We start from the raw sequence: 19,771 nt of genomic DNA, 5'->3' as shown, positions 1-19,771 counted from the left end.
TTGTTATTGGAATAAGTCACAGACGAAATGGAGAAACATGGTATCTTCTGTTAATAGCAGGCCCTTCTCCTCATGGAGGACTTCAGCCACCCCGATATCTGTTGAAGGGACGGTACGGCCCGGCACAAGCAATCCAGGAGGTTCCTCAATTGTGTGGAAGACAACTTCCTCTTGCAAGTAATAGAGGAGCCAACAAGGAGAGGTGCCATGCTTGACCTCATGCTCACCAACAGGGAGGGGCTGGTTGGGAATGTGACACTCCAGGGCAGCCTTTGGCTGCAGTGATTACAAGATGGTGGAGTTTGAGATCCTCAGGGCAGTGAGAAGGGCACACAGCAAGCTCACTGCCCTCGACTTCAAGAGAGCAGACTTTGGCCTCTTCAGGAACCTGCTTAGTAAGGTTCCATGGGATAAAGCCCTTGAGGGCAAGGGGGCCCAAGAATGCTGGTTGATGTTCAAGGATCACCTGCTGCAAGCTCAGAGGCATTGTTCCCTGACAAGAAGGAAATGGGCAAGAAGGCTAGGAGGCCTTCATGAATGGATAAGACACTGCTGAGAAAACTCAGAAGGAAAAAGGAAGCATAAAGAAGGCGAAAGCGAGGACAGGCGGCCTGGGAAGAATACAGGGACGTTGTCCAGGAAGCTAGGGATCAGGTCAGGAAAGCTAAGGCCCAGTTAGAATTGAGTGTGGCCAGGGATGTGAAAGATAACAGGAGGGGCTTCTACGGGTATATCGCAAACAAAAGACAGACTAGGGATAATGTGGCCCTCTCCAGAAGCTATCGAGAGAACTGGCTACCATGGATTTGGAGAAGGCTGAGGTTCTCTGACTTCTTTGCCTCAGTCTTCACCGGCAAGTGCTCTGACCACATGGCCCAAGTCTTGGAAGGCAGATGCAGGGACTGTGAGAATGAAGACCTTAGGCCCACTGTAGAAGAGGATCAGGTTCGACATCATCTTAAGAACCTGAACATGCACAAGTCCATGGGACCTGATGAAATCCCTCTGCAGCTCCTGAAGGAGCTGGCGAATGAAGTTGCTGAGCCACTGTCCATCATATTTGAAAAATCATGGCAGTCAGGTGAAGTTCCCGATGACTGGAAGAAGGGTAACATAACCCCCATTTTCAAGAAGGGGAAAATAGAACACCGAGGGAGCTACAGACCAGTCAGCCTCACCTCTGTGCCTGGCAAAATCTTAGAGCAGATTCTCCTAGAAAACATGCTAAGGCACATGAAAAACAATGAGGTGGTCATGGAACTGATGGACAGGGGCAGAGCAGTTGACATCATCTACCTGGACTTGTGCAAAGCGTTCGACACTGTCCCGTACGACATCCTTGTCTCTAAACTGGAGAGACATCAATTTGACAGATGGACCACTCGGTGGGTAAAGAACTGGCTCGATGGCCGCAGGCAAAGAGTTGTGGTAAACGGCTCAATGTCCAGTGGAAAACAGTAACGAGGGGTATCCGTCAGGGATCGGTGTTGGGACCGGTCCTGTTCAACATCTTTGTCAGCGATGTGGCCAGTGGGATTGAGTGCGCCCTCAGCAAGTTTGCCGACGACACCAAGCTGTGTGGTTCGGTTGATACGCTGGAGGGAAGGGATGCCATCCAGAGGGCCCTTAACACGCTTGTGAGGTGGGCTGATGCCAACCTTATGAAGTTTAACCAAGCCAAGTGCAAGTTCCTACACCTGGGTTGGGGCAATCCCAGGCACAGCTACAGGTTGGGCAGAGAAGAGATTCAGAGCAGCCCTGCAGAGAAGGACTTGGGGGTGTTGGTTGGTGAGAAGCTTAACATGAGCCGGCAGTGTGTGCTCGCGTCCCAGAAAGCCGACCGTATCCTGGGTTGCATCAAAAGCAGCATGACCAGCAGGTCAAAGGAGGTCATCCTGCCCCTCTAGTCTGGTCTCATGAGACCTCACTTGGAGTATTGTGCACAGTTCTGGTGTCCTCAACATAAAAAGGACATGGAGCTGTTGGAGCGAGTCCAGAGGAGGGCCACGAGGATGATAAGAGGGCTGGAGCACCTCCTGTATGAAGACAGGCTGAGAGAGTTGGGGCTGTTCAGCCTGGAGAAGAGAAGGCTGCGTGGAGACCTCATAGCAGCCTTCCAGTATCTGAAGGGGGTCTACAAGGATGCTGGGGAGGGACTCTTCCTTAGGGACTGTAGTGGTAGGACAAGGGGTAATGGGTTCAAACTTCAACAGAGGAAGTTTAGATTAGATATAAGGAAGAAGTTCTTTACAGTGAGGGTGGTGAGGCACTGGCATGAATTGCCCAGGGAGGTTGTGGATGCTCCATCCCTGGCAGTGTTCAAGGTGAGGCTGGACACTTGGGCGACATGGTTTAGTGCAAGGTGTCCCTCCCCATGGCAGGGGGCTGGAACTAGATGATCTTCAGGTCCTTTCCAACTCTAACTGTTCTATGATTTTAAGTGGGGTAGTAAGTGGAGACCAACCTCAGGGGTCAGTGTTAGGACTTATCTGTTCAGCATCTTTGTCGGTGACATGGACAGTGGGATTGAGTGCGCCCTCAGCAAGTTTGCTGATGCCACCAAGCTGTGTGGTCCAGTTGATAGGCTAGAGGGAAGGGATGCCATCCAAAGGGCCCATGACATGCTTGTGAGGTGGGCCAGTGCCAGCCTCATGAAGTTCAAACAAGCCAAGTACAAGGTCCTACACCTGGGTCGGGGCAATCCTGGGCACTGCTCTTCTCCACTGTTGGGTGGAGAAGAGATTCAGAGCAGCCCTGTGGAGAAGGACTTGAGGGTATGGGTCACTGAGAAACTGAACATGAGCTGGCTGCAATGTGCGCTCGCAGTCCAGAAAGCCAACCGTACCCTGGGCTGCATCAAAAGGAGCGTGACCAGCAGGTCAAAGGAGGTGATCCTGCCCTTCTACTCTGCTCTGAGAGCAGACACCCCACTTGCAGTACTGTGTGCAGTTCTGGTCTCCTCAACATAAGAAGGACATGGAGCTGTTGGAGCAAGTCCAGAGGAGGCCACAAGGATGATAAGGGCGCTGGAGCACCTCCTGTATGAAAACAGTCTGAGAGAGTTGGGGCTGTTCAGCCTGGAGAAGAGAAGGCTGCGTGGAGACCTCATAGCAGCCTTCCAGTATCTGAAGGGGGGCCACAGGAATGCTGGAGAAGGACCCTTCATCAGGGACTGTAGCAACAGGATTTGGGGGGTAGTGGGTATAAACTTAAACAGGGGAAGTTCAGGTTACATGAAAGGAAGAAGTTCTTTACTGTATGGGTGGTGAGGCACTGGAACAGGTTGCCCAAAGAAGTGGTAAATGCTCCATCCCTGACAGTGTTCAAGGCCAGGTTGGACAGAGCCTTGGGTGACATGGTCTCGTGTGAGGCGTCCCTGCCCATGGCAGGGGGGTTGGAACTAGATGATCTTAAGGTCCTTTCCAATCCTAACCATTCTATGATTCTATAATGGCTGCTAATCAGCCTTATCATGTAAAACCAAGTAACCTCTTCAAATTACAGCCACAATTTTGAAGTAGGTGGGCTGGATTGTCTAACATGAATTTTCTCAATTCCGGTCATTATTGAAGCTATCTTTGCTTACTTTGAAGGTTTATCGAACTATTGTTTCTTTCAACAGTGCTTCCACATCTCCAGCAGTGGAAAAGTGTGAATAATCTCTTTTTTTGCACTCAGCTGTCAGCCTGTTAATTATTGAGAACACAATTGATGTTAACCAGATAACGGAAAGATATTTTTAGTTGAAAATTGATGGTTCTGCTTATCATTATTCAGGAGTGTTTCGGAAATTAAAACATTGCAGCAGTGCAATTCACCTGATAACATATTGTGCAAAGAAAATCCGTATGTAGCTTATTGCAACATTTTATTGAAACTGTATTGGCTTTTCAACTCCCTTGCTATCACTGTCTGTATATTTCCCAAAGTACTGTAAATTAACAGATTTCTTAAAGGTATGTGCTGTGGATGGACTGGAAGCTATTGATTTCTTTTCTTGACAGAACAAACTATGTTAAAAAGTTGCAGAAACAGCTTTTTCTTTGAAGACAAGTGAAGCATCAGGTTTTTCCAGTGTCATAGGCATGCAGTACTCTGGGTATCGTACATTGCTACACTGTTGTTTGTATTCCTAATGTAGTAGCATAAAGATTTCCATCCCATTTTTAAACTAGTATTTTGAGTAAGGGCAGCAGTCTAGCTATGCAAAGTGACCTAAAGGACTAATTTCTGTTGCCTGACAAAATGTCCTTTGCCTCCACAAAGTTCTGACAAAATTCATGGCTTAATCTTCCTCAAAATCTAGTTATACATATGTTTTCAAGAAACTCAGGGAAATGTTGTAAGAGACATGGATGATGATAATGAGAATCAAAATTGAAATTCTACTGAATTTCTGCCTGCTGCTTAAAATTATTATACTGCTTTCCTGATGAAATATATGCTGCTTATTCCAACTGCCTCTGAGAGGACATGCATTTGAAGATCATGAGATAGCAATAAATACATCTTGATCTATTCTTGCCCTTCATCAAGTACTTAAGGCATCAGAAGAAAGATTTGCACATATGTTTCATTTTTAATTGATCAGTCATTACATAAGCATGAAACAGTTGTAAAAGGTTGCAAGGTTTTTTTTTATGTAACATCAATACTTATTTTCATTTGTACAAATTACAGATGTTTTAAAACTTCTGATTTTTCAAATTAGTGCTTAATATGAAACATTTTTGGTATAAGTTTCATCATATGTGTGGAACACACTCTGTGCTTCACTGTTATCTTTTGCTGGATGCTGTAATCTAGGTGCCAGTTTTGGGTTTTTTTATTTCTTTTGCAAGAAATGTCTAATCACAAAACCATCAGCTTTCTCAGCATGGGTCAGAAGCACAGGCATTATCACAGATAACTGCTAACTAATCTGTTTTTTCATTATGTGTTTTTGAATTTACACATGGCAAAAATACAAAAAAGAGAATAAATAAAAAAATAGAAACTGGCAAAACCTAGGGAAATTCACCCAGAAAAAGTACTCACATGATGTTCCTTATTTGTTTGTTTTTTTTTCAAATGTAAATGGCTGGTTTTATACTCTAAAGTTGATACTTCTTTAATACAACTTACCATTTTCTTAAATTTAAGTCTTTAGTGCCTTGGTAATGCTTTCTTTTACAACTGCTGACATTTTGTTTGGCAACCAGTTAATCGATCAGACGAATGTTACAAATATCTATCAAGCACTGGGTGAAAGAGGTTTGATTAGTAAGGAAGAATTAAGACATTGATTAAAGACATTGCCCAAACAGATCAAGAGTTATGTTTGTCATAAGTGGCTCTTTTAATACTCTTTCTTTGGTCAAAGTAGAAGGAGCTGCCCTGTGTGCCTGTCTCAGTCCGGGAGTGATTGCTGGGACAGAAATGCATGATAAGTCTTTTCAGGAATTTGAGCAAATAGAAACAATTTCTAGTGAACAAAAAGAGAAGACATGCGCTTACAGGTGTCCAGCTGTGAAAAGGGCTCTGTCCTCTTCAATCACTTCCCAACCTTGATTTCCCCACCATAAATCTCTCCTGCTCCTTTCTCTCCCATTTCAGAGCCTCTCTGTTTTTCCTAGTCTGGAGCTACATCCTTTCTCCTCGCAAATCCACTCCAGTTAAAAGGAGATTCCCAACCCTCTGTCTTAATTCTGCTGTCTCAAGACTGCTCCCTTCCAATTGCCAACCCACCCAAGACTCTTTCATATCTGACCTTCCCCAGTCCCCCAGTTTTCAGCTGTGTTCCTCAGGCCTCCAGCCATTCATGTCAGAGCCCTGGGGTATCCCTGCTTGTGGCTTTTATTCTTTGCAGACAGATGCTGCCATGGCATGCGCTCTACTTCCACCTCTTCATGTGCACAATTAGTGGCACTCTGTTAGACAGACAACTGGATCCATGCTGTTGCATTGCTACCCTTGCAGAAGAAAAGGGCCAGCTTTTGGTCTGGCAGGAATTTCAGAAACCTGGATAAATGGTCTGACTGAATAACAGATGCAGGCTAAATGCAGGCTGCATTTATCAAATGTTTTTCTAGATGAAAGCCTGATAGTGCAAAAGTGACAAATAGGAACCCTAAGCCAGTCTCTTTTTCCTTGTTTGTTTGGGTTGTTTGTTTGTTTACTTAAAAAAATGCTTAAAAAATTTTAGAACAGCAAATGAGTTCTGCAAAATAAAAGTCAGTGTGGCTCAGATAGCCTTGCCTCAGAAATAACAGAAGCCCATGAACTCCATTAGTGGAGCACGGCCAACTTCTTTGCCAATTAATGCATAGCTATTGTGAGTAATACTGGCCAGGCTGCCAGAATGAGTGTACATTGTGGGCCATGGCCAGGATGACTATACAGGGAATTTTTCCTCTTATGTTTTTATAACTTTCACACAGAAATAGAAATGCCAACAGGACAAAAGGTCCTGAGTAGATACACAGCAGCTTGGCATCTTACTGTTTCTTTTAGGGTGATTCTTCTCACTGTTGTGCCTCAGCCTCTGAGGACATTTCCATTGCAACTCCACTCTTGGTTGCTCCTTTCAGTGTACTATTAAATCAAACCCTTATTACTGTTTGATTTTGTCGCCATACTTTGTTTCTTATCACAATTTTAATTGTGCTGCTTCTCATATATGATAGCTAGTAGATTGATGTTGCTAGGAAGAGATTTTTCACTCTCTCTTTATAACCTAGAGCTTAGGAATTGATTAGTTGACTCTGCCACCTGTGGAGGAAGCTATGATATCACTGCCTGGATGGATTGAAAGCATTTCAGCTTGTAGTGTACTGTCCCTGAAAGTTCATAGAATACAACAAAGGGGTATATAAAAGGCAGCTAGTAAGGTTATTATCAATGCCTCAAGATACCTATTCAGAAAGCAACTCATAAATTTTCCAGTGCATGTAGAATCGTAGAATTGTAGAATCATAGAATCATAGAATCACAGAATGGTTTGGGTTGGAAGGGACCTTAAGGATCATCTAGTTCCAACCCCCCTAAACGCTTGACATGCAGACTGAAAGGTGGCAGCAGCTCCTATATCAAGAATGTCCCAAACCATTCATTGCTAAGTGCTGCTGTATTGTTTGCAGCAGAAATTTGGCATTGATTTGGGATAGCATGACTTTCAAGTAAATTTTCAGCCATATTGTAAGCAGTTAAAAATCATAATTTTCATACTTTTTTTACTTTTGAAAATTTTCAGCTGATTTTTATCTAGTAGGGAGATTTAATGTAATTAAAACTAAAAAAAAAGAGCACAGGAATATACACACAGTTTTTCCTTTTTTTAAGTAAGTAAAGATTAAAAGCAGAATATTTCGTGTTGCCATTTCTTAAAATGGCAAAATTGTATATCGTTTCCACAGATATGAAAAATCTCAGATTAATAAACATGGGGTTTTTTTGTATTTTTAGGCATATGGAAGCAGTGCTTTTTAGGTAACTCAGTAGGTTAAAACAATTACAATACACTTCATAAATCACAAGCAAACAAGATATTTTAGGGAAGGAGCATGACGGATGAGGTCACCAGATATACAATATGTCATTTAGTTAACTTAAGCCCATATTTTTCCCATAATGTAGTAGATGAACTCATTAGTTGCAATGAAAAACAGTAAGAAGGAGGCATCTGGCTTCCAACTGCCTATTTCTGACAGGGTTAAGATCACTAGATCTAGTAATGTTTGTGCTTTGTCTACTGACATGGCCTTGTGCTGCAGAAAACTGATGAGGTTTGCTGAAAATTTACAGGCTTACTGTCACAATGTTATAACTTAGACAGATGCAATCAGTTACATTTTTGCTTCTGTTCATGTTTATCATTTTGCTAAGTTTTGAGTGTTTAGGATTTTTATAAACGCATATGTGTTACTGGTTTAAGATTCTTCTAAGTAACTTTATGAAGCAGTATTCTTTATTCCTGAATTGTGAAGGCAACAGAAGTGCTGTGACACAGTATAAATGAACACAGAATAAAACTTGTGGCTATGCAGTGTAGCAGTGTAGTTTGTGACTAAAACTGGTTGGGTTTCGTGACCCATGCTAAGTTTATAATTTACATAAAGTAATACTAATAATAATGCTGATCCAGAACGTCTTATAATACATCTTTTCAGACATATTTATCTTAATTTCACAAATACTTAATTGCTACTATTCTTATTTGAGTGATAGTTATTACCAGTTTTATCTATTCCGAGTTTATTTTCCTTTGATTTAGAAAAGGTAAATCGGACCTTTTAAATCCTTATTCATTTAGCTTGCTTGATGTTTTAAAAATGAGAGTTAGTGCATTGGATTTAGGTAGGTTTTAGAGATTGTTGTTCATAGTCATAAATCGGACTAAGCTTAATTGACTTAGTGCAGCATATTCATATTAGGTACTGGAGGCACAGTAAGAAAAGTAAAGATACAAATCTGATTTCTGTGGAAATCGAGTATTCATAAACTTAACTGTATATAGAATAACTTCTCTTGATATTTTTTCCCTATATAATTTTAGTTAGTGTTATGCATTCTATAGTATGTCATATCTAAATTTTATATCCATGGATTTAATTTTCCTTCCATTTTTAACTTCAAATGGTGCAATCACCTAGACATTTTATTCTCATTTGAGAACAAAGGATTATAAGGCACCTGCTGAGTAATTAAGTACAGTCCTATTTATAGTGTCTTGAAATTGGTTCTGTTTTTTGAACCTGCTACTCTGACTGGAAAACTATCCCAGAATCTTAATTCCATATTGATAGCTGTCACTTCAACTCAGTTTTTCTCATGCCAACTCTTCCATGCAGTTTAAATCTTTTTTTTTTTTCTTTTTTTTTTTTTTCGGTGTACACATCCTGAAAATACATGTAGAAAAGCTGTTGTGTACCTTCTCAGTATTAGTTTAGCCAGACTATATCAGCCAAACCCTTTTTTTTCTGCAACAGTAGATCACTGTGGATCTCCATAATGGCACTTCCATCTTTCTCAAATATAACAGCGTACACAGTATTTCATAATGAACCCTACCAAAGCCTTCTCTAATGCCATTAATACTTAAGTGTTGCAGGAACTATTTCTTTGGAAAAGTTTGGAATCGTGTTTTCCTTTTCTATGTCAGTACTGTGCTGGTAACTGAATTGTTACCCAGGGACTGATATATCCAGGTTTTTCTCTTCAGTCATTTCCAGTTGATGAATTCCAGTTATAATGGGAATCTTTGTGTTAGTCACTGGATGCATAGCTTTTCATTATTACATGTAATTTGCAGTTCTGCCATAATGCCTTCTTATAATCATCCTTCTGTGGCTGTCAGTTGTACCTTGTAACTTTGTCATCAGCATATTTCACTGGAATGTTTTTACTTTTAAGCCTCAAATCTTTATTAAAATTTTAAACAAGATAACTCCCATGGTAGTTTCTCTGTCTGATGTTTTTTTTCTTTTGGAACTATTTGTTGGCTCCTTCTTACTCAGTTTCTTTTCCCACATTCTATTAATTTCTAGGTTCTCCTGACTAAATTATTATCTGTTGTAACAACCCAGCTTTACTGAATTTTACTACATTGGCTCTTATTTTCTTTGAGCAATAAATATTTAAAAAGCTCTTTTAGCAAAGCCATTTTGTAATCTATCTTCTTCCATTCCATTACTATCTTTACTCCAAAATAAATCCTGTATCTGTCTTGCTGTTGAAGGTTTGCAGTTGTCCAGATCATTTTTTCCCCTTTCTTAAAAAAGGAAACCATGTGTGGTTTTCTCCAGTTGTGTGTTGCTGTCTCCACATACCTGTTTGGCAAAAGTACTTGCTACTACACCAGTAATTTCAGAGACTGTTTCTTTCAAAATTGCCTTGGAGTCCATTCATTCTCATTATTTTAATACATTTAATTTGCGTATTTGAATTTCCACAACTGCATTTCTAGTAGCTTTCCTGTCTTTAGCTTTCTGTCCAACATTGTTGACCTTAATAAAAATTGAGAGTAGGCGTACTCTAACTTCACCGTGTAGTGGACCATGTTCTTTTTCCAGTGCCCTCTTTTCATTTACATAATAATGGAACATTATGCTATTTTACTTACCATACATTACAAGGGTGCTTGATTGACAGTCTAGTCCTACTCTTCCCTTCAGCTGAGAAGTGTTGTCTTTGTATGGGTGAAGTTTAAAGAGACAAAGAAGCATAAAAATCATTAGGATCATGCTGTGGATCAGATGTCCTTCTGTGCCAAATATAGGCAGTACTAAGTAGATAAGGATTTTTTACTTCCTGACCTGGCAGATGCTAAATGCATTTTATGCAGCTCATAAATCCAGTTTCTACTTCCTGCTTCACAAAGCAGGGCTCATATCTATTTGATAAGATGTGTTTAAGGCACTTAGGAGAAAGAGAAGAAGGAAGTGGCTTCAGCCTTTATGGCTGTTAAAAGAAGAAAGCAATACTCCTTATAATGGGTTATTCTGCTTTGTATTTTTAGAAGCCTCTTCTGTTTTATCTATATCTGTTTGTTAATACTTATACATGAAGAGGTTTACGCTACCATTAGTTCAAACACATAAATAATCTTATATAGAATTTTTTTATGTGCACATGCACACACACACAACTTATGTCCATGTGGTAAATATGTAGATATTTTACACCTCATTGTATTAAACAATTGGTAATAAATTTGTAATATTTAGAAGGGCAGGGCTTCATCGAAGGATGTTGTAAAGTATTTTGTATAATATCTAAATTGCTGTATCAGCACCATCAAAAAAAAAAACCCAAAACTGTCCTATTTCATACAGAAGCCAGCTAAATTTTATAATCAAGAGAGGTGATCCAATGAAAGTAAGATAGTTTGAAAATAAATTTAAATCTCGGCTTGAGTGCAAGCTTTTTGTCATTAAAAATAGCTACAGTCTGTTGCTCTAAAAACATGTAGCCAAAAATATGAATATCGAAGTTATTCGCAACTCTAACTTTTCACTAAGCAGAGCAGATTATTCTTATTTAATGAAGGTCTTGTGACTGTTTCACTGAAGTAATTAATAGAGGTACACTTTTCTCAGTTACAAGATGTTGTAGAGTCCATTTCAATCTGGAAATGTTCCAGACTCAACAGATTTCGCTTGCCTGTCTCTATAATGCTGTGTTTATTTGTTCTTAACATTTACCTGAAAGAATTAAAGAATTTTACCTTTTGCAGGGAAGTGGGAGTTATGTAAAGAATCAACAAGAACACTTATTTTTATCATTGATGTATAAATACATTTGTGTTCAATATAATTATGTGTAAAAATGAGTATGATGCATATTTTAAAAAAAGACAAAACAAACAAAAGCTGTAGTAGTTTTCTTTTGAATGCAAGCTTAATATTTGCTGGCAGAAACAAAATCCCTAAATTTTGTAGTAATCCTAAAGCATAAGTGATTGCAGTTTTCTCTTGAATAGTCTAACAGATCATACAGATATGCAGTCAAAAGGTTATGATTTTTAATGTTGTTTTTGCTGGCAGTATTTTGCTGTTTGATTAGTGTGTCAGTAGTGGGCTGTAATTTCTAAATGTCACTGAGCTTGCATAATGCAACTTTGGGCTCCCTCTCCCAAGCCTTTATATATGCCAAACAGCTGTGGAAAGCAAAATGTTTTGTATGTAAAATGAGTTTTTAAGGTTTAATCTACTAAGATTTGTGGGCTTTCTAACACTTTTCTGTGTTGTAAAACCTTATGATCATATTTTTAGGGGAAAAAAATCAATCTAAATTATAAATATTGTTCATAATCTCTATTTCACTGCAGAGACACCAACTGTATTTCCAGAAAATATCAAAGATAAAGAAACACCGACACCAGTTGAAGATATTCAGTTGGAAAGCTCTATTCCTCATACAGATTCCGGGATTGGAGATGAACAGATGCCCAACATTTTGAATGGAACAGACTTGGAGACCAGCACAGGCCCTGATGCTATGAGCGAGCTGTTGTCTACTTTGTCTTCGGAAGTGAAGAAATCTCAGGAGAGCTTAACAGAAAGCCCCAGTGAAATGTTGAAGCCTGCATCATCGATATCCAGTATCAGCCAAAGTAAAGGCATCAATGTCAAGGAAATACTGAAAAGTCTTGTAGCAGCCCCTGTTGAAATTGCAGAATGTGGTCCGGATCCGATCCCTTACCCAGATCCTGCACTGAAGAGAGAAGCTCAGGCTATTCTTCCCATGCAGTTTCACTCATTTGACAGGTATATGGCTGGATTCATTATTTTATATTGATGTAATTCAGAAGTTTGAAGGGTTTTTTTTTTTTATTTTTTTTTTAACGTGGTTATTCTATTGGTTTATATTAGACTGTTAAAAACCAGCTGCATTACTTCTCCTTTACTGTATTACCAAAATGGACCATATAGTATAGAGAAAAGTAATTCACCTTGTTTTTCTCTGTCAACAGTGAATAAAACTCTACGAGGCACTTGGAAAACAAGCCTGTTGTAAAGAAATATTTTTGCAATAAAATCTTTTTTTCCTTTAAAACATTTTAGTTAAAAGCATTTTAGTGAGGAGGAGGGGTAATATCTGTTGATATAGAACAGACTGTGCAGAAATTCGATCGAATATTCTTTCAAAGGCTTAAATCTTAATTGGATCCATCATTGTACTGTTTTCTGGTACTGAAATGTTTTGACCATGGAAAATTGCATGGTCATGGCGGAAACCAGTTTTCTTTTAGCTCTTTAAACAGCAAATATGCTCAAAAGTTAGTGTTTAAAAATAAACTGCTAAACATTTCCACAGAGTCCTTTGTTTCTCTTTTTAGTCTGTAGCTTCCCAGTTTCTAATGAATATACTTTTCTTTAAAAGTCCAGTCCATCTCAGTTATCCTGAACATAGAAGTTGCGATAAGATGTGCAATTGATAACATCCTTCCAGAAAAAGGGTAACCTGATCCATTGTGGGTTCAATCTTAACCTGTGCAAAGAACTAATGTTATGAGTGGTGCTGTGGTTACATTTTCCAGTATGACAAGTTCCCTGCGGTTTCTTCATAAAAATCTTTTTAAAAGGTAAAAAATGGAATCAAGACTTAACTCAAAAATATGGTAAAACATGTCTCAAAATTTTAAACAGATTTGTAGGAATACATTAGTTCATCATGCAGGTACAAGAATTAAAATCCTGGGGGAATTAAAAAAAACAAGAAAATGGCTGTTGTGATTTATGAGAAAAATCCATCTGCACTTACAGAAAGCCTGCAAAAATGTCAGAAATGTCTTTGTTAAAGTCTTAAGAAAAACAATGTGCGAGGAATGTTTTGAATATAATGTAAACACTAAAGTACAAGAAGATACATCAGAATTTCAGACTGAAAGTGAAGAAACAATTTTGCATTTGAAATTCCATAGAAAAGCTGATGCTTTTTAGTCTATATATATATAAGGACTGAGGCTGCTTTTCTGAAATAATTAAATAAACAGAATAGCATCTGTTGTAAAAAAGAAGATTGGATCAAGATAGGAAAAGAGAAATGTGCTTTAGAAGCATTGGATATGTCCCTTTTTAATAATACTTCAGGTCTTAAGGCCATTCCAGAGAAAGCTCATTTAGCACCCTTTTCATTAATAGGCTATTTTTTGTTCATCAGTCTGCATGTTTTGATTTTAGAGTGACTTCAATGTGATGTGAAAAATACTTTTTTTCCTATATAGTTAGGATTTTTTCCTTTTCCTCTATGAGGAACCATTATATTCCAGAATGCATGCTTGTACATTAAACACTGCAAAAATTTGTGCTGTGTGTAGATTTAATACAGCTAACTGCAACCACCAAAAGGTTACTTTAGTTGAACCTATTCAGCTAGATTTCTAACTGGGTCGATTAAGAAAAATACTTCATTCAGAGGATTGTTTTTAATTCACAAAATGTTAGACACCTAAATTAAAATGGAGCATGCCACCTCATGAGATGCCTTTGTCATCGTTAGAAGGAACTTAACATCAAAGTGGTTGATGAGTTTTATTCTGCATTTCTAAGTTATAGCTTTATAAGAAAGCATTAAAAACTCTAAAGGGCTGCAGAAGGTTGGCCATAATCTGTATTTAGTGTGAGCACCTCCATTAGATTCTTCTTGCAATGATGTGACTGCATGTACATTTTGAACATCATTATTAGTAGTTGCTAATACAGAATTATGGAATTACTTGAGAAGTGCTTCATGTCTAGAGTTTATAGATTTTGATAGGCATTTTATACTTAAAAATTTGCTTAGGAGCCACAAGGTTTAGTGATACCTTTTTCCCCCTATCCCATTACCCTGCTGACCAAGTTGTGATTCCATGATTTCCTGTACAAAGTGTACAGCTGTGTTTGTATCTTAGTAGCATATGTTGTACCCTTTCATCCCTTGGCTTTGTTTACTTCTTCAGCAAAACAAGTGGTAATTGTTAAAGTTAAGCAAAAGAAGACTCCTTTACATCCATTTTATTGGGATATTTTGTTTCTCTTAAGTAGATAATCCTACTGTCTGATTTTGGAGAGTAAGGTAGATCATGCTTTTTAATATAGCAAACAACTAGGAAGGGAAAATTGGCAGGTTCAGGAAGAAGATCAGGAAGTGTTAAATTCTTTCCTTCAACTAAATGAATGGTATTAAAACTGTGGGCATTGTGATAAAAATACTGATGTTCGTAGTCCACAGTATATCAACTGTCTGGTTGCACCTCACGGCAACATTACTGAATGGTGACCATTGTTCAGGCAAATATTTCTCTATGCAGTTTGCTTATATTTTCAAAGTACTTACTTGACCATGAGGCAAAAGATGGGTGGTGGTGTTGCTTTTTTTTTTCAAAAAAACTTTGAATAGTGTTTTGAAATAATATTAGAATTAATTAAAATAGTAATTGAGAAAGCAACATGAATTTTAGCTTGTGGTGGTTTATTAACATTTTGCGTTGCTGATAGTGTCCCAATTATCATTGAAAGACTGAAAAAAATTACGATTGTTTTTCTGTACTTGTTCATGTAAATATAATTGTGTTTACTGATATAAAACAACAAATAATATACACTGCATATTTTTTGAAGGCAAACGCTATCCCTGTGGAACATATTTCTGTAGGATCTTTTGTTGCTGGAGTTATGGAGCTTTTGGTACTTCACTGAGCATGCAGCTATTGGTCATGTTTATTCTCTCTAGAGAATCTTGAGCAATAGAGTGTATTGTTTTGTCAGGTTTTATTTGTTTCAGTTTTTATAAAATATATACAGTGATTCCATATTTATAAGCAAATCTAGGTTAGAGAAGTGTATTTTTCACCTTAATCGAATGGTATTCTTAGTCCTTATGAGGCTAGACTTTTTTTATTTTATTTTTGCATTTGGATGGCTGAGTCCCTTGTGGAAGAAGAGTTGAGGTAATTAATAGAAAAAATAATAGTATCCTTGTTGTTTTAAAGATATTTCTCTAACTGTAATCACTGATCTCACATATAGGTAAATACCACATAAAGCAAACTCCTGTAAATAGAATTGAAGTTAAGAATTCTATATTTTATCATTTAATGTGCTGTGTTTTGCTCTGTGTATTCTTTTAATTGTACATTGCTAGTATCTTCGTAAGAGTCGTGTGATAGGCTACAGTGTATATTTCTGTAGTATTTGTTCAGTCAAAAATGAAATATAAAAGCAGAAAATGTGGCCAACGTGTTTTATCAAGTAGGACTTGGTGTGCAGTTAATGTATGCAGCAGTTCAAGTACTATCGAATGTAAATGATGAGGTGATATTGATGAAAGGAGGGGATTGAGGTCTCCGGGGGCGCTGATGACGGATTGAACAGAAGCGGCCTTGCACCACACGTAACTCAAGTCTGTCGTCTTCACTGCTCAAAGCCATAATGGGAGGTGGCAGTCTGAAATGAGTTGCCACGGCAAAGAGTATTATTTTTGAAATGCTTTCACACAAATCACTAGGCCCTGCATACAACTTAGTTTCATGCTTTAATGTCATCAGGAGGCACAAATTGGTGTGTCTAATTGTTTGCCACCTGCCAGCAAAATGAGCTGCCAGCCAGCCAGACGGGTTTGATTGTCTGTCAGCTCTTCAATAGATTGAGAGTGACAACATCAAAAATTTCACTTCAAACTCTGAAGCTTTGAGCAGCTTTTCAGAGACCTCTTCCCCACAAGTGCTTCTGGACAACTGCATTTTTCAATTAGTTTTCAATATATCCCTGCCTTCTGCCTCATCTGTCTTAAGGCAGCTGTAATTACATTATGAGCTATATAAACAGATTTCTGGGATGCTGGAGCCTGGATCCTCAAAGTTATGACATGTCTTTTAACATCAGACTGAATTCCTTGAAAATAGCATCCAGGTTGACAAGCAAACACAAAGGGTTATTTCACCTACATTTGTAACTAATGGAGCATAACTCACCAATAATTCCTTTTTGCCTTCGCATCTTTTGTCTGACAAAAATCAGTCCCCATTACTGATTTTTGGGGTTTGAGGATTTCTTGTTTCTATTTTTTTGTAAATTTGCATTTGTCCCACTAGATGCAACCTAGACCATTAACGTTTGTGAATTTATTTGTGATTCTACCCAGTACTGCATTCTGAAGCTTACATTTGCTCCACTCTCCTTTTTTCTAGTAGAGAGTTTTTAGAGGGGTGCTATTACTGAAATTGAGAGTGCTTGTGGGTTTTTTGTCTCATTATTTTTTCAAAGGTAATTTGCATATATTTTCTGTACTTAACTGAATTACTTCAGTAGGAAACATGCTTGCATAAGCCGAAAACCTTGAGATCCTGGAAAGGAGATCAGTTATTTTTGCTGCTATTTAATACCTTATTCCCTTTTAATCCATTACCACTTCATAAATTGGAGTACTATGGGTTTGCATAGTTTATATGCTCAGTGAAGTCTTTACAAGCATATTTTGAAATATTTTGGAGGACACACTTCTGAAGTGTTATAGTCTTGGGTTTTTGGATTTAGGGTTTTTTTTTCTCCCCATAGTAGGTCCTTGGGGCCAGTTTTAAAAACATCTGTATGCTAGCAAAGGTGGACATCTTGCAAAATCCAACCAGGGCTGATACATGCCAATTAGTACAGAGAAAGAAGGTCTTCAGAAAGTATGTTTAGTGTGTTTAATGTATGTAGGCTGTATTTAGAAGGACTACTCAGAAAATATGTGTGTTTTTACTAGTATAAACAGACAAGAACTGTAAGAGAAGAGCACCGAAGGTTCAAATAGAAAGGTTCAATATTTGTTTTATTATTGCCCACATTATATTATATCATATTTATTATATTATATTATATTATATTATTATATTATATTATATTATATTATATTATATTATATTATATTATATTATATTATATTATATTATATTATATTATATTATATTATATTATATTATTATATTATATTATATTATATTTATATTCTCTGGTTTACACAGTCATTGAAATAAAATAGATAAACTGGGAGGTTATATTCCTTTTACAGTCATTAGATTCTTCAAAAGATGATTGCTGAAAAATAGATTTGATTTTCCTGACAACGTAATAAAAATGAACTACGAATAAGTACGGCTTATTATTCTCCCAACAGAAAAGATTACTTTTTAAAGTTCATAATGAAAAATAATTGGAGAAAACAGAGCACCTTTCCCGTGAATCAGGAAGGGACAGTGACAGGTGCCGTCTGTACTTAGTCATTGCATACTTTGGGTATCACAGTATTTTGTAGATATGTGAATGAACAAACTAATCAGTAGTGTGGGAATTAAGTGACTCATCTCGGATTCTGTTCACTTTCAATAATTTTACTCATCTTTGTGCAGTGGAAATTGTGGTCCAAAGGAAAGACTTGAGAGCTCTTCTCTAGACTATCTTTTCTAAGGGAGCAGTTAAAATGCACTGCAGAGAATGGGAGGTACGGTTTCAGGTCCTGTTAGACAGAGAAGGGAATTGGAGTTGCATTGTCTGTACTCCTAGAGAGTGTATTAACCACTAATTCACTGAATAAAATGGGGGAGAAGGTGGAAGTGCATCTCCACCTCAGCTGTTCGTTTAGAGCAAATTCATCTGAAATTGGGTATATTAACCCTCGGGTTTTTTCATCAAGCTGTAATTGTATTCCTCTTGTCCATCATTTAGCAATCTGTACAAAGGTAGCTCTTTCAAAACTCCTGTTATAACCCATGTTTTGTGCATCTTTTCATATTCATATGCATGGAGCTGTATATCTCAACTGAAGTTTTATGTATGTTTTATCAGGAGAAACCAGTGTGTCTCTGCTCTCTAGTATTACTTACTGGATATACAGGTGAAAATTGTACTGGATTTTTGTCTTGCTTTTTCATCCAAATAGGCCTCTGTAAAAGCACTGTTAAAGCTGTATTGACTTTTACAGGACTGCTGGTTTTTAGCTCTGCTTTTTTTTATTTGTTTGCATCATATGTGCAGGATTACCCATCCCCAGTCTATAATTTATACTGATAGGTTTTTTATGTTTTTTCTTTATTCAATGTTGTTTGCGGCATTTAATGTGTGACATTTTCACTTATACTGTATTCACATTATTCAAGCTTATTAGATTTCCAGTATTTCCAATTTCTCTGTTCAGCCAAGACCATTCATCTTTCTTGATAGTTAGCTTTTTTATCTCTTACAGTTTTTCCTTGTTTCTTGTCAGTATTTTAGATCATTTTAGATGCTTGAGCTAATTTGTCCTGAATGCAAAGGAGGTACTAGTAACTGAGAATTTCATTGAGGGTAAATACTCTCCAGCTTGATCTAGGAGGGAAAATCAGTGGTCTTTATGTTCTTGTCCTAAAATCACACCAGAGATTATTCATTTTCTTCTATTTAGAAACAAGCAATTTGTGTTTAGTAGATTAGGATCATTTTATGTACTTTAAGATTTGGATGTTTTGATGAATGTATGGTATAATATGATTGACAGAATCTGTAACAACTGACATTCAGCACTAATGCTGAAACTATGTTTCATTTGCATAAGTCTCAAAGATTATATCCTTCTGTGAGTCTTCCATATCTGTTCAGTATACCTCACATTTTTTTATTCCAGTTTTTCTTCTCCATGGCTGTTGACTCTCAGTTATGTCTTTCTTCCTTCATTTCAGATAAATCTTAATGCAATCAGCCTAATAGAAGGTTGTCTAAAGTAGGATTCAAAATATATTGTTAGTACATACTAACAATCACTTGTTACACACTCAAATCACAGTCTGGGGCTGAAATCAAAAAGGACAGTGGGTAGTCACCAATATACATGTTTCATAAAGGACTGGACATGTACATAGGTATGAAGAATATGAATAACTTTCAGAGAAGAAATACTAAGCTTTCTTTTCAGAGATTAAATGAATCTAGCTGTAGGAACAAGGTAACATGTAATATAGCAGACAAATTGTCCCTCATTTTCTACTGTGAATTCTTCTGAAACAACTGGTAGAAGTTGCAGTTTGACACAGAGTACTTCTCTAAAACATTTGCCTGAAGCCTATACTGCTTTTTGAAGAGCACTTCTTTAAAATACTCCTTCTTTCTGCTGTCATGGGGGAGGGAAGGAGGAGCAAGAATATTAATTCAGCCTTAAGAGGTTTCACATATCCCAGAAGAGCTGGTAAAGTTATTCTAATTTAATTGCCGCTGCTCAGATACATAGCACAAGACATCCAGTATTGGAGGCTTATCTCTGACCTCTTGGTTGACCAGAGTGATTAGGTTGGAAGGCC

General features: G+C 37.7%; 1 protein-coding gene across 7 annotated transcripts in view; it reads left to right on the top strand.

Annotated features, from left to right (window-relative positions):
• NBEA (neurobeachin) overlaps nt 1–19,771 on the top strand; it is a 508,722-nt gene that overhangs the window by 197,128 nt on the left and 291,823 nt on the right. For all 7 annotated transcript variants that reach the window (XM_030475974.1, XM_030475972.1, XM_030475969.1 and 4 more), the window contains one exon: nt 11,807–12,245. In XM_030475974.1, coding sequence (XP_030331834.1) covers nt 11,807–12,245 — 439 coding nt within the window. The remainder of the gene's footprint in view (nt 1–11,806; nt 12,246–19,771) is intronic.

Source organism: Strigops habroptila, chromosome 2, assembly GCF_004027225.2.
Source record: "Strigops habroptila isolate Jane chromosome 2, bStrHab1.2.pri, whole genome shotgun sequence".
Taxonomy (NCBI): domain Eukaryota; kingdom Metazoa; phylum Chordata; class Aves; order Psittaciformes; family Psittacidae; genus Strigops; species Strigops habroptila.
The sequence above is the reverse complement of the archived record's forward strand: the minus strand, read 5'-3'. Positions and strand labels throughout refer to the sequence as shown.